Raw genomic sequence first — 15,240 nt, 5'->3', positions numbered from 1 at the left:
GGAACGCACTTTTGCCATAATATAGTACTGTATCAACCCTATTCTAGGTATAAAGCTCGACTCTCAATTCGCTGTAGAAACAGAGATATTGACAATACAATTTAAAAATTTAACTTTCGATGGTACTTATAACTTATGTTGCTGTACCATATTATCATTATATAAATACACGATACTTTGTAATAAATGCCATGTATATTGTTATATAATATAATGAAATATACATGAAATATTTTATTCCCCTTATACATATATAGCTATACTCTTTAAAATGGTACGATTATAATTAGAATATAATAACGGTAAGGTATCACCAAGTCTCCATCCACCTATCCTCTCTCTCTCTCTCTCTCTCTCTCTCTCTCATTTTCATTATTTATTATAGTAGTACATCTTTTGCAATATTTAATACGTTATATATTGTTTTTATCTTACTTCTTCCTACCACCCCTTTCTTTTGGTAACAAATTGATGACATTGCCCGAAGTTAGGTTATAATATGCCAGAGTATTGTTATCCTTGAAAAACATTCCCTAAAAACGGAAATCATACATTACAATTTTGCACTTATCCTAATTGAACAATAACACTTTTTTTTAAGGCAATTATCAATGATATATCAAGTCATCACCTCGTACTGCAGCTTCTGCTTGCCAGGCGGCATGCCAGTTTGCTCATGAATCAGCGCTTTCATGGTTGACACAGTGTCGCTCACTTGCAAGTTAATATTCAACGTTTGTCCATTTAATTTCCATTCAGCCTTCTCCGTCATCATAGGCACCGCAATATTGATTTGTATAGGACCCTACGATGAGAAAACGTTGTGAAATTTCTTCGTTCACAAATTTCCTTAGGTTTCATACTCTTTGGCAAGAACGCCAACAACAGTTCACTCTTTACCTTATTTCTAGCAAGAAATTGTTGTTCTGGAATCAACGAATCCTCCGTCCTTAGTTTCTTGGTTTGTGGCTCTTCTTCCATCGGTTTAGCAGCATGTTTCAACCCAAGCTTTCAACGAAAAAAAATAACATGATAATATCGATCCTATACACAACTTATAACAATACCAACAAACACTGCTACTATATTTAATAACCGACTACTTACAGCAGGTCCCATTGGTGGTTGTATCGGCGGTGGCGTCGGCATGAATGGTGACATCGCCGGTGCTGCGACACATCATACACTTCATGTTAGCTTTACGTTGAAACACAAAAGTAAAAAACGATTTTTTTCTTCTTTCTCCTCTTTATACGTACTCATCAAAGGCGGCGGCCTAGGCGCCATCGGTGGCATGGGTGCCATCATCATCATTGGCGCTTGCGGCATCATCGGCTGGGGTATACCCATAGTGGGCATGCTCATGGTCGGCGGTGGAGGTGGCTGAGCAGGAACCGGTATAGGCTTCGGTGCTGGAGGCTTCGGTGGCGCCTTCAACGTAGCCTGCGGCTTCGAAGCAGCGGCTGCCATATGAGAAAGCTCGGTCGCACGGTTCACAGGTTTCGGGCCGATCTTCTCCTTCTCTTCGTCCGGCAACAGACCCTTCACCTTGTGTATCTGATGAATCTGTTCCTCAAGAGTGATGTTGGCGCGCGCAGCCCTAGTGGCGGCTTCTACACTTGAAGTGTGACCGTCCCATGTAACTTTGTCGTCCTTCTTCTTATCCTCCTCCCCAATTTTCTTGCCAATCGCAGTCTCCTCGTCACCGACACCAAATATGTCGGTACGTCTCTCAGCGAGCTGCTTCAGACTAGCCTCGATCGCTGTGCCAGGCGCAAACACAGTCTCTTGCGCCAATTTATCCAGATGCTTGTCTCGCTGCTCGACCCAGCGCGGATCCAGCAATCCGATACGCATATGCTCCTGCACCTTGCTAGCAGGTATACGCTCGCCGGTAATCGGCGAGATCAGGTACTCATCCGGAGCGGCGGGACGAGTAGCCTTGACCGCTGTAAAAATGTCGAATGTAAAACACGATGTTATTCGTTATTAAACGATATGTTGACCACTAAGAATGTACATCGTATGGAATACTTGCCATGTTGTTTCGGATCGTATCCTTTCTTGACCACCACATTTCCTGGAGTGGGTGGCAACGGAGGAGGTTGCATGTTGGTATCGCGCGGCTTCGATTCTTTAGACTTGTGAATGTCACCCGGTGGCGACACGTCGTCCTCATCACTGGAATCTTCCTCCATATCTTGTACCTATGATATTCATTGACAACGATGAAACAGTGTTGTTTTGTATGCCATATATAGCAGTAATACGAGCTATTCTTACCTGATTGTTATCTTTCGCACGATCCTTCTCGCCATCTGTACGCATCTGCATTTCCTCCTCTCCATCGCTATCGATTTGCATCTCCACGTCCTCGCCGTCCTCTATACGCTCCTATAAATTACAAATGAAATGTTCGTAACAAGCCATTCGCCATTTTGCCGACATTTTACCGATATTTTAATCGACAAGATGAACTTGCAGTGACGCTAAGTCAATCGGTGCATCATACCTGCATGAGAACTCGAGCGCCGACTTCATCCGGTGTTGTTGGAGCTGGAAAATTACCAACTTCGAATTGTTGATAATCTACAGTTTCGACAACGACAAAATCATGCCAGTCGATTTGCGCATAAGCGACTCTTTCTCTCTCCAGTTCCTCCTCCTCCTTACGCCTTTGTGCCTCTTGATACTTTAAATACTCAGCGCGATATTTCACTTGCTCCAGGATCTTATCCATATTGAATGATTCATCTCGCAAACGTGGCAATAAATCTTTAGGTGGAATCAATACCTAAGATATAACATTAACATTTTTTCGCTTTACAAATAATACATCTTTCACTGATCGAAATAATAGATCCGTGAAAGCCAAATTGTAAAATTGACATAAAACTTTATATTAATTTACTCTTATCTATCTTTCTCTTAAAAAGAAGGAAATTCTTTGCGTACCTTAGTGTATTGCTCTAATAATTTAGTAAAATACTGAAACAAAGAATGTTGTGGACGTAAGAAATCAAACTGGAAATTCCTCTGTTCACGATTCATCAGATTGGTCAAGAATTGCCTTCCATTACGTGCTACAAACTGAGCAGTTAACTTCACAATATCCCTAAAAAAACAGAGTACGATTTAATTTAATTCAATATGAAAAATACTACTACTAATTTTACATACAATTCACAATCTTATACATGAATCACGTACAAATCTAGGGCTGATATTGAAGGAGGATCTGCTATAAACTCAAACTCGGCAGGTGGATCCTTGGGTATAAACGGCTGCTCGACTTGCTTCAAGATTTCTTGCTGCTTCTGATGTGCGATAAGATTTACAGTTTTCCCAGGACCTGATCCTGTTGTAGGCTCCTGATTTTTACCTTCCTTGGACTCCTTCACTTTATGCTCGTAGTAGGCATGATAGGGATCGCCAAAGTTTAAGAAATTAAACTTGGGATTGCCCAATTCATTCTGCCTGATCCTGGACTCAAACTCTGGTCCATTTCTAGCCACAAAACTAGCAGTTTTGTCAACGATATCTAAATCTCCATATAAGAAAGAACAATGCAAATATTTATCAATTACCCAACAAATAATGCAGAAGAGATTGATATATAAATCACTGATAACCTTACTCTTTCTAAACATGAAACAAACATAAATCAAACCTTAATCGACCGTATAAGTGAAAAGACATATTTATTCTAAATTACAAAGAAATATTAATTGCAAAACTTTAACATCATATAAATGCGATGGACTTTTCATGTAGAACCAACAGGTCTAAGTGATATTTTAAATGTATCATACATAATAATTCCGATGTGTAGTATTTCTCATATTACATTTTCTTCAGACCTGCGGTAAAAATATGTACAAATATAAAACGTCAAATACGTTTTCCTTAGCACAATTCGCAGACGTGAAATTCGCTTTCAGCAAAGGATACTCCTAACCTCCGGAGGCGGATATATAATGCCCACGATCGGTTGAGACGAGGGAATGTTTTCTTCGCCATCAGTCGCTGGCAGTTGCGACACCGTTACTTCTTGTGCAGGCATTCTCCTCGTAGCTGGTGTATTCCAACGCTTATTATCCTGGCAAGTTTATTTTTACACTTAGGAAAACCGATAAGCATTACACACATATACTCTCTAGCTCAACTTACTACACTGTGGTGCAGGGGGTACAAACTCCTCGTATTTTAGTGGTGACGGAAGTGATTAGTTCGCTTATTCTTTCGGTACGTAAGCCGAGGGCAGCACAGTCGGTCCCCCACTACCGTTCGTCGGATGCCATATTGGACACTTAAGCCCTAAACACAATGCCAGGCAACAGGCAGTAAGAATAAAAATAGAGCAATCACAATCGACTATTACAAAAATAATCTATTGTGATTGGTCTATTTTTATTCTTACTGCCTGTTGCCTGACACTGTGTTTAGGGCTTTACTGTTTACCAGTTTTCTGGAGTAGTAGGAATTTTGTGCATTTTGTGCGATAGCAAGTGATAGCAAGTGATCATTAATTTAGTGAAAGGTGTTTATTTTCAGGTTATTTGCAGGTTATTTACAGGTTATTTACAGGTTATTTACAGGTTATTTATAAGTTATTTACAGGAAGAAGAGCCAAGTAAGGAGAGAGAGCGTGTGGAGATAAAATATTTATATTTCTGTAAGTAAATATTTATATGTAAATATGTAAATCGGTTTAAATTATTTCACGTTGTTCGTTGATCTTTCCTAAAGTCTCAGATAGCACAAATGTTTTAAACACATTTGACTTATATTAAAAGACATATTAAAAGCAAGACGTCTCTCTTTTATACGCTTTTAGACGTATCTTATTGTAGATCGATGTTAAGAATAAGTGTATGAATGCTTATGTGCAGTGATGCACATATATGGTGCAGGTTGTTAGTGCATCAAATTTTTTTAACCACACCAGGTATATGGCAGAAAAGTATCTGACAGTCCGCAGTCTGCAAGTGGGACGGAAAAAATTTGATGCATAAAATTCATTGTAATTATTTTTCATTGAACTGTAAATAATTTCATTAAACTACATATATATATATATATATCATTGTAACTAAAAAAAATATATGTATAATATGTTTATAAAACGAAAATTGTATACTGCTCTCAATAAAATTTGCGAACCCTATTATATACACATACACACATCACAAAAAAAATATATATATTGAGTTGAATAATAATTAATTTCTTTGTTTTCAGATACAATGGAATAATTGTATGTTTATATCATTATAATTTCATGAAATAATATATGTGATATATTGAACTATTGGGTTCCTCACAAAGTGCTTGCGTTCATTAACATCAATGATTCATGTTAATTCTTTGTATAAAATTAAGTTTTGAAAATCACTGAAAAAACTGCAATGACTTTTTGAACAACCCAATATCACCTACCATCTCTCGCATACATTGCTTCATGAAATTATAACAACATACAAGTATTGTTTAATTTTACCAAAAAAATACAAAATTACTTCCCAGATAGCACCAAATCTTCAGAGAATGTTCTTAGAACGTTCTTAGGATGTATGAATGTCCTTAGAACGTTCTTAAAACATCCTTTTAATTTTTGTGCTATATGGGTTATTACACGCTTAATATATATATATATATATATATATATATTTATATGTAAGGCCTGTTCTTTTTCGCTGCACTGCTGCACTGATGCAATAAGTTAGAATGAGAAATATATATTTGTTTCAGTCTAACTTATTGCATCAGTGCAGCAGTGCAGCGAAAAAGAACAGGCCTTATATTTATATATATGTGTACTGGATTTAAATGTAGCGCGTATCCCCACTCTGTATCACGTGACCCATTTTAGTTCCACCAGTTCCGGTACGTATCATGGTGGCACTCCAAAGATCCTCGGTTTCTAAGAGGGGAGTTTGTACCCCCTGCTGTGATGTACGTGTAGTTGAGCTTGAAAATGAAGGATGTCTGACTTGTCGTTGAGCGTACTACTACGTGTTTGACTCTTCATGAAGATTAGGGCCGGTATTCATAGTCAGGTCTTAGGCCTGACTTAGGTCTACAATATGGGTCTGTTCTTTATAGCTGCACTGCTGAACTGGTGCAGTAAGTTAAAATGAGACAACTATATTTTTTCTCACTCAAACTTATTGCACTAGTTCAGCAGTGCAGATAGCTATAAAGAACAGACCCTATGTGTTGTAAGTAGAGAGAAACCAGCGGCGCGATTCTTTAACTCGTTATTGGAGTTAACGACACTTTCGTTATCGTTGCGCAGCTTTTGTATACTGTAGAAAAGCTACGCAACGATAACGAAAGTGTCGTTAACTCCAATAACGAGTTACAGAATTGCGGTACTATACCGCGATTCTGTAACTCGTTATTGGAGTTAACGACACTTTCGTTATCGTTGCACAGCTTTCGTATACCGTAGAAAAGCTGCGCAACAATAACGAAACTGTCGTTAACTCCAATAACGAGTTACAGAATCGCTTGTTTTTTTTTTTTTTTTTTTTTTTTTTTACAAAATAAAATGTCGTTAACTCCAATAACGAGTTACAGAATCGCGGTACTGGGGCTGTATTCCGTACTCGCGTACCGATAGTTGTCGGTGTCGTTAGCAATATTGCGCAGCTTTTTTGTTATATGAAAAATCTGCGCAATGCCGCTAACGCGACACCGACAACTGTCGATATGCAGATTATACACGGAATACAGCCCCTGAGAGCGGCAGCACGGCATTTTCTGCGACACCGACTTTCCGCACTGGGAAAGGACGCCATCTGCATCCATTTTGAGAGGGGAACTACAATGCTATGATCCACTTTCGGGACGCAGTGGTAAAATCTGCATGTAGTGGAAGTCCGTGCTACATCCACTTTCAGGTGGTTTACATCCGAGCTGCAACCACAGTTGCCATCTCTATGCCAGACTATGCCCGTAGGTCTCAAAAGAGCGGGGGGGGGGGGGGGAGGAGCAGGAAAAATAAAAGTGTTAAATATTAAGTATTAAGTATTAAATATTAAATCTTCGAATACATGTTGCCGTATCAAAGTCTTCTGTATAATATACGATTTGACACGTCTGGAGACGCATGATGTATCGTTGCCCGCGTCCCGTTCCCTTCGTCCTGCTTCACGCATTCAGCATCTCGTCCGCTCCGGGCATTCGCTCGTGGCACTGACAGTGGCCGTGTCAGTGAGCTAGCATTCGATCCGTTCGAAGGAGCACGTGTTAATTAACGCGACGAGAATTCGATTATAAATATCCCGCGAGTCGACGAAATATCTGAACTTTTAAAAGAAACATCAAAGAAAATCACGTTGATGTTGTCATGGGTGGAATCTCACCCTGGTATATATTTTTTTATTTTCGAAATAAGAAAAACCAAACGAATGCAATTAAATGTTATTTATAGTCATTGAATATTAGATGAAAAGTACAAGAGTTATTGTCCGCAGCGGATAATATTAAATAGGATAACATTTAATAAGAAGAATACGAGACAAAATTCGCATGGGATGAAATTCCACTCTTTAACGCTATTTATTGACCTTTAATTATTCTCCGAAAACAGTGTCACAACAACTTTGACACTCTGTACAATTAGTTGCTAACACATTTTCTAATCGTACACATTCCTCTTTAATTCCCATAAAGCTAACAAATGTCCGATACTTCAACAGAGTAATTTTCTTTATTTTCAGTAATCAATAAATAGTAAATCAATGTCGCGTACAGTTGAAAGGCCCCTCGCATTCCCCTCGTCGTTCCGGAACCTTCGAAAAAAGAAGAGACGTCCAAGGGCAAGTCTCTCTTGCTTCAACCGCCGTCGAGGCCCGCAATGTTTACATCGCGCCGATTGTGTTGATCGGCTCGCGAGCGACGACACTTTTTGCCCTTCGTATTAACAGTCGCGCACCTCGCGTACTCGATCTCATTCCATCAGCAGTAGCGGTGCGCGACGCGATCGTCACTTCCGTCTCGTATAATTGAAAGAAATGTATCTCATCGGTCAAAAGAGATACTCAATCGGCATCGCGTTGATTAACCGCACGGTCGAATCGCGAGTATCGGCATTAAAAGCGTGAGCGAGTGAAATCCGAAGAACTCCAGCAGCCGGGAAGCAGGACGCCGGCAACGATTCGTCACGTTTCCAGGTATGTGGAATCATTTATTATGCGGGGAGGTCTCCGATAACAGGACCGGACGTTTGACGAATTTTCCGGGAATAAGAAGTCGGAATTTCGTGCTCGGCATTCACGATCCGTCATCATCCGACTAGTAATCATGACTTTATGAATCTGCAATTACTCTCGTCAATCTCTGTCTGTCTATCTATTTATTGCGTTGTTGTATACAATAGATATTGATCCAGACAGAGACGGATAACGGTCCATGAACGCGAATCTCTAATTCATCATGTTCTCAATCAAACATTCTGAATAATTCCCAATTGTGTGAGTATACCGGTCTTGTGTACGAGGGTTGCCTTTTATATTTCGGGAATAGACAATCCAGGTGCTGCCATCTGACAACCGACGTCCTTAACGTAAAGTTCGACTTTTTGTCAGTATACTTACTCAGAACGTTTTGATGTCCATGCGCCATTTGTGTTGTTTATAGTGACATGAAAAATTGATGTCGGCCAAGAAGTGGAATTAAGTCGTGAACATTTCCGTGCGATTATTTTTTATAACTTTCGACGTGGATTATCTCAACAACAGTGCATCGATGAACTTAATTCGACTTTTGGCGATGAAGCACCATCAAAAACCATTATATATCGATGGTATATGGAATTCAATCCGTGGCCGTAGTTCGCTTAGTGATGAATTTCGTGAAGGTTGTCCAAAATCGGTTGTTGTTCCAGAAAACATTGATGCTGTGCGTGAACTGATATTGCAAGATCGTCATGTGACTTATCGTGAGATTGAGGCATCCTTGGGCATTAGTAGGACCAGCATACATTCAATATTACATGAACATTTGGCTGTCAAAAAAATTGGTTCGCGATGGATCCCACATAATTTAACATCATCTCTCAAAAAAAGGCTCGTGTCGATTGGTCGAAAGAAATGCTCAAGAAATATGATTGCGTGCTTCAAGACACGTCTGTGATATTGTAACAGGTGACGAATCATGGATCTATGCGCATGAGCCCGAAAGTAAACAGCAGTCGACTGTATGGGTCTTTCAAGATGAGCCAAATCCAACAAAAGTTGTTCGCGCACGAAACACTTCGAAGCAAATGGTCGCCTGTTTTTTCGGAAAAACCGGACATGTGGCAACTGTACCATTAGTGCAATGTCGGACGGTCAATTCTGAATGGTACATGACCATTTGTTTGTCAGAAGTCTTCGGAAAAATAAGGGAAACCAACCGCCGAAGACGCATCATTCTCCACCAGGACAATGCGAGCTCTCATACATCGGCTCAAACAAGAGACTTTTTGAGAACTGAAAAAGTCGAATTGATGGGTCATCCGCCGTACAGCCCTGATTTGGCACCCAGTGACTTCTTTTTATTCCCGCAAATCAAAAATAAATTACGAGGTCAACGTTTTTCGACGCCTGAAGAAGCGGTTGATGCGTTCAAAATGCATGTTTTGGAGGTACCTCAATCGGAGTGGAAAAAGTGCTTCGAAAATTGGTTCAAGTGCATGCAAAAGTGTATTGATCTTCATTGAAGAATATTTTGAAAAACAATAAACCCATGTACGATGATTAATTTCCTTCTTTTGTTCTCTATTCCCGAAATATAAAAGGCAACCCTCGTAGAATATTCAACGTCATACCGCTTCTTAAATTGCGACCATTTTTGTTTTCGCTCAGCGCTTCTTTCAAGTCTGTTTACTCTCGTTACGGGATCTAAATTTGAATGTCCATTCGTAAAAGAGTATTTTCGAGAGCACACAACTGTTGTCTCCGCTTCTTGTTGTCATTCTTTTTCGTCAGCTCTTTCAAGAGCTCCAACTCCTATCTAGACTTTCAATGTCAATGAAGAAAAAAAACCGTAGCGAATATTCTCCACTCATACCGACCAAACATTCTTTCTCTACCGCAGCTTACCAACCAAGAACGCTAAATTTTTGTTCCAGACGTTGCGGGAAGCAAGTCCGGCGGACGTGGATGCCGCACCGGAGGATTTGATTCGGGCAGAGCAGGGTCGGCCGGGAGGTAAAGTTTACAAGTTTTTTTACACATCTGTGTTCAACCGTTTACAATCTTTGCCTTTGCAACTTGTTCCTCATCAACTCTCTTGAAAGCCTCAAGTCCCATTTAAATTTTCAATGTTGGAACAAAAATATAGAGATAAAAATTGCGTATCAAAATATTTCCGTATTTTCGATTCGTCCCGATCAAAGATATTCTCTCTCTACCGCAGATTATTAACCGCGAAAATTATTTTTCTGTTTCAGTTGTTGCGGAAAGCAACAGCAATCCGGCGGACGCGGATGCCGCACCGGAGGATCCAGTTCGGGCCAAGCAGAGTCGGCTTGAAGGTAAGTTTACAAGTTTTACTATAGTCCTTTGTTTGACTCTTGGCGATCTAGAGCTGGGATATAATTTCCGGCTCGACTTGAATTACGATCGCAGAGGGTAAACTACTCTTTTACTCGCCCGCGTTCGCTGGTCTGATCTGATGAGCGAATGTGAATTTTTTGTTACAGAGTTGAAGCGGAACGTGGCCGGCTCTGACTGCAAGTCGTTTCGGTGAGTAAATGCAAAATGAAAAGATAAACAAAATTCCGCATGACGGATGTGGAACTATGGGAGATAAAATATCGTTCGAGTCAATGCGAATTGCAAATAGATTTTGCATGTGTGTGTTTGTGACGTTGAAATACATTGCTCGAAACAATCAGGGGATTACTTGATCGATAGCCTGCATTACATAGGAGATTTAAAATACCGAATGATTCCCTTTTGATGTTCAGTCTGATCTGAATAACAGATATTCATATCTACAAACGCGATACGGCCATCAGCTGCTTTATTTTCATTTTTCAAGCGGGCCGCAGAATTATTTAACGACAATTATTTGACAATAGTCAATTGTCCGTTTAAAATATATTCATACGCATAAATGCCGAGACCGTTGGCTACTTTTCTTTTATTTCCAAAACAGACTGTAGAATTACTTGGCAATATTGTATTGTCATCACGATCCCTATTGTCTCGAGTAGCGTATAATGCGCGCAGAAATTGCGCCAGCGCACACTGAGCTTGAGGTATCCTCGCTTACGTGCCTTTGAATATTGCGACCGCGGTTATCAATATACGCGTTTTTACCTGCGCTGCCAACAAAGAAAGCTTAAATTCTCATTTCGCCAAAATGTCGCGAGCGTAAGCTTCGTCGTGACGGAACTATCATGCATGAAAACTTTGCCTCTCTCTCTCTCTCTCTCTCTCTCTCTCTCTCTCTCTCTCTCTCTCTCTCTCTCTCTCTCTCTCTCTCTCCCTCTCTCTCTCTCTCTCTCTCTCCCTCTCTCTCTCTCTTTGTGCTCCCTCGGAGTAACCGGTTTCTAATTGTCTAATCTTCCCTCGCATGCATTCGCGAATATTCTCGTAGATATCGATACTCCCACATTTTCGCAACTTTTTGGACGCGATCGCGAAAAGCGCCGTAAAAATCCGTAGTACGAATCGATAAATTTTCGCACGGTTCTTGCTCCTCGCCGATCGAGTTTATAGAGTCTGTTTCGCAACACGTAAAAAGTTTCCACCGATGTCGACGTAAAACGTTCGTTAATTGACGCAAATATCGCCGTTCTACGCCGTTAATACAAGTATCGACCGCGTCGCGGAAGTGTGGCGAAAGTGTATCAATCAACGTGGGACGCGCTGCAAGATGATAATGCTGCGCGACATGGAGAACGGCAGTGGACATGGGCGGATCTGGTTGGATGCAACGGGACATCATCGATATCATCATCGGTGAGCGTTTGACTCAATGCTCGCAGAGAGCTCTTTTATTTTTACATTGTGCATGCCGCAAATTTGCATTGACTTTTGTAACGAAAAATATATTCCATGAATTATTGCCATATATTATGGCCATATATTATTGCCATATATTATTGCCACATATTGCCATGTATTATCGCCATATATTATGGCTACTTGAAATCGCGCGAACAATCGAAAAAACTGAATTTGCCGATAATCGCAAAGGCGCACGGCAGACGTGTCATGGACGGTTGACAGCAGCCCGTCTCAGGGCTGCCCGATAACAATGCTGTTGTTGCAATTTAACTCTAAACCACAGCGGCCTCCAGTCGCAGGAAACTTTCTATCGCGGACTAACCCCTCGAGCGGAATGTTCCCGAGAAGCGTTCTTAACATAAACGCTGGTTATAAGCGATCTTGCCTCGTTAGGGCCTCATCGCGGCATCGTTGTCGCGGAAAATAAGGAGGAAAGGAATTCAACATCCGCACCGTTGTGAAAAGAACGGCGATGGCGTCTCTTCGCGAGTAAAATGTTAGGACCTTGCGAACGCGAGCGTTAAATTTCACCGCGGCTGCGAACGTCCCCCGACTAATATAGTTTCGGGGAAACTGAATCTTCGTAACTCGCGTTTGATCGTGCATTGAGACTCTATCGAGGGTGGGAGATTGAAGCGGGAGTTGATGATACAAGCGTGACAAAGTAGTCGCGCATTTTATGATCGCTCTTTAAAATGAGGGCGCTTCTTTCGTCGGTGACAAAGACGATGATAATGAAAGAAGAAATCAGAGCCTGCTCTGCCGGTGAGGTCGTAAAAACCGCATGGATTTTCCTTCCGTAGCCGCTCCCGCGGCTGTTTAATCCGCATTACGATCATTTTTGTGGATTAGTATAGGGAAAGTGACATCCGCGGATAATCTTTGTCCTCCGAACGAGATACGTCTCATAAAGTTTTCCAGCTCTTTTACGCAAGTTCGTTGCTCGTGCTTGATAAAAGATGTCCCGAGACGTGCCTATGAAAAATGTTGCACGTGGAGAATACTCAGCGCACGTACCATCTTGAAATGAAATACCGCGAAGGAAACTATTCTCGTTCCTTCAACTTGCACTTTACAAGTTTCGGGATCCATGAAAATTTCAACATCAGATACTGCTTGTTTGAGGGAGGTTTTTAGACATTCTCTGTGAGAACCTGAGAAGCGAGTATCGATTTTTTTCGAAAGATTCGAGATGCAAATCCAAATGTGTTATTTATACGCGTACGAGCGTACGACTGGCTGAAGCTTTTTTCGGGGGCGAGTTTTGTCGTTTCAAATCTCGCAAGAATCGTGTGAAGGAAGCTTGAGCTAATTACACGCTCACGCGAATGTGTGAAAACAACACATTCGAATTTGCAGCGACAACATAACGGGGATATTTAGCGAGCACTACCCTGAGTACTTCCGATTAGATTATATTTCTCGTCAGCCGTTGTACTCGTCGGCTAGTCCCATCTCTTTCGCCCGGGTGCCTCACCAGGGAAATTTTTCTGGTACGCTAAATCCCGTAAGACCATCAGTCTTTCAAGTATCTCGTCGGTGTATAAGGTTTATATTATCTGTACACACATATTTCGAAACATTTTCTTTGGATATTATATCAAACGGATTTTGCGTGTCACGTAATATATCCTTCAGACTACACGGACATTATTATTTTGATCATTTTGATTTCTTTGATATTCATTAAGAATTATCCAGAACGCAACTGCCATGATGTTGAACGACTCAATTGTCGTGTGAAATGTTCCGATTTTCACAGATTCATATAAAATTTTTCATTTTTCACTAATTCACAGAAATCTTTCACTTTTCATTACTTCACGCTAGGAAAAAGATTCACGGTCGCCGCCCTGAGCAGCTGCAACGCTTCTCCAATCATCTATGTCGGCGCGCTCCTACTCCTCAGATTTATGTCATTAATAACTCGATAATCATTGCGAATCTTGCAAAACGATATGGGACTTTTATGTTTGTCTCAACCCAATCTATCCTCACACCCTTCGGGTTGGCAGCTAATTACCGGACATTTCGTATGATCTTCGTGATATTAAATGATATAATATTATTTTATATATTATTTTTATAATATTCATGATATTTTATTATTTTAAATATTAAACGTCGAAATTTTCATTGGTCAGACGGTTACGCGTTACGGTTATGCAGAAAATATATGTGTCATGGAATTTCAAATTGTATGCGCCTAATACATCGTATGTTGGGATCGGATATTATCGAACTTATATATTACACTCCAGGGATTATTTTTTATTTATAATATTTATTCTAAATTCTTTAATATGAATAAACTAAAATGGCGCGCGCGTAGCGCGCGCTCGTAGTGCACTAGTGTTATATAAACGCGTAACACTGTACGAGACTGTGCTTGTCAAGTACGCTATTATGGTTGTAGCACGGACATAAACCGCCTGAAAGTGGATGTAGCACGGACTGTCACCACATGCAGGTTTTACCGTCGAAACCTGAAAGTGGATGTAGCATCGTAGTTCCCCTGTCAAAATGGATGCAGATGGCGCCCTTTCCCAGTGCGGAAAGTCGGTGTCGTCGAAAACGCCGTGTTGGCCACTCTCACGTTCCTCTCTGCGTAAACTATAGATTTTCAGTGCTGGCAGTGAATATCGGGACGCAACTCTAGAGTCTCTAGACTCTGCTTTAAACGCATCATTTTTTACTCGTAGTGATCGTACTGATATTAGCTACATTCAACATTCAAAGAAAGCTGCTTTGCAAGCAGCTGTTGTAAAATTCATAAATCTGATTGGTGCATGCTCGTGGATTCAGCAGCTTGATTGAAGAGCATTAGATTCGCCAATTAGCCAATCAGATTCACGAATTTTACAACAGTAATGAAGCAGCTCTTTCTGCTGAATGTAAGCATCGTTCCTTAGTATTTTGCGCGATCAATGGCAATGGCGATCGATTAATACGCTCTTCTCCGTTTCAGTAATGTCGATAATTCAACTCGAACTCCGAAGAACATCTTCATATTGCGCGATTGATTCCTCCCCCTATCCTATTCTTCCGGCCGACCGAATCAAAGGAACATCCGGAGTAGTCGGAGTACTCCGCATACGACAAATGGATGCGGTGAGAATGGATGCGAAATTCTCCGAAATGAATAGCTGCATTCAGAGTTACACACGCACGCATAGTTATACGCACGGACATTCGTGTCTGACTTTTCTTTCTCCCTTATGCAGGTCGTTTC

The 15,240-nt window shown here is 40.8% G+C and overlaps 1 protein-coding gene across 1 annotated transcript; it reads right to left on the bottom strand.

The window, feature by feature from the left end:
- Window positions 1–347: 347 nt before the first annotated feature.
- Window positions 348–4,306, bottom strand: Sf3a1 (splicing factor 3A subunit 1). Its single transcript, XM_011150580.3, has 12 exons — window positions 4,171–4,306; window positions 3,952–4,099; window positions 3,211–3,541; window positions 2,956–3,115; window positions 2,513–2,794; window positions 2,284–2,394; window positions 2,039–2,207; window positions 1,260–1,949; window positions 1,108–1,169; window positions 901–1,008; window positions 632–805; window positions 348–533 (listed from the first exon to the last, which is right to left on the bottom strand). The coding sequence occupies exons 2-12, from the start codon at window positions 4,061–4,063 to the stop codon at window positions 432–434; spliced, it is 2,301 nt and encodes a 766-aa protein (XP_011148882.1). The 5' UTR covers window positions 4,064–4,099; window positions 4,171–4,306; the 3' UTR covers window positions 348–431.
- Between the last annotated feature and the right edge of the window lie 10,934 nt (window positions 4,307–15,240).

This window comes from Harpegnathos saltator, unplaced genomic scaffold (assembly GCF_003227715.2).
Source record: "Harpegnathos saltator strain DR-91 unplaced genomic scaffold, Hsal_v8.6 scaffold76, whole genome shotgun sequence".
NCBI lineage: Eukaryota > Metazoa > Arthropoda > Insecta > Hymenoptera > Formicidae > Harpegnathos > Harpegnathos saltator.
The sequence above is the reverse complement of the archived record's forward strand: the minus strand, read 5'-3'. Positions and strand labels throughout refer to the sequence as shown.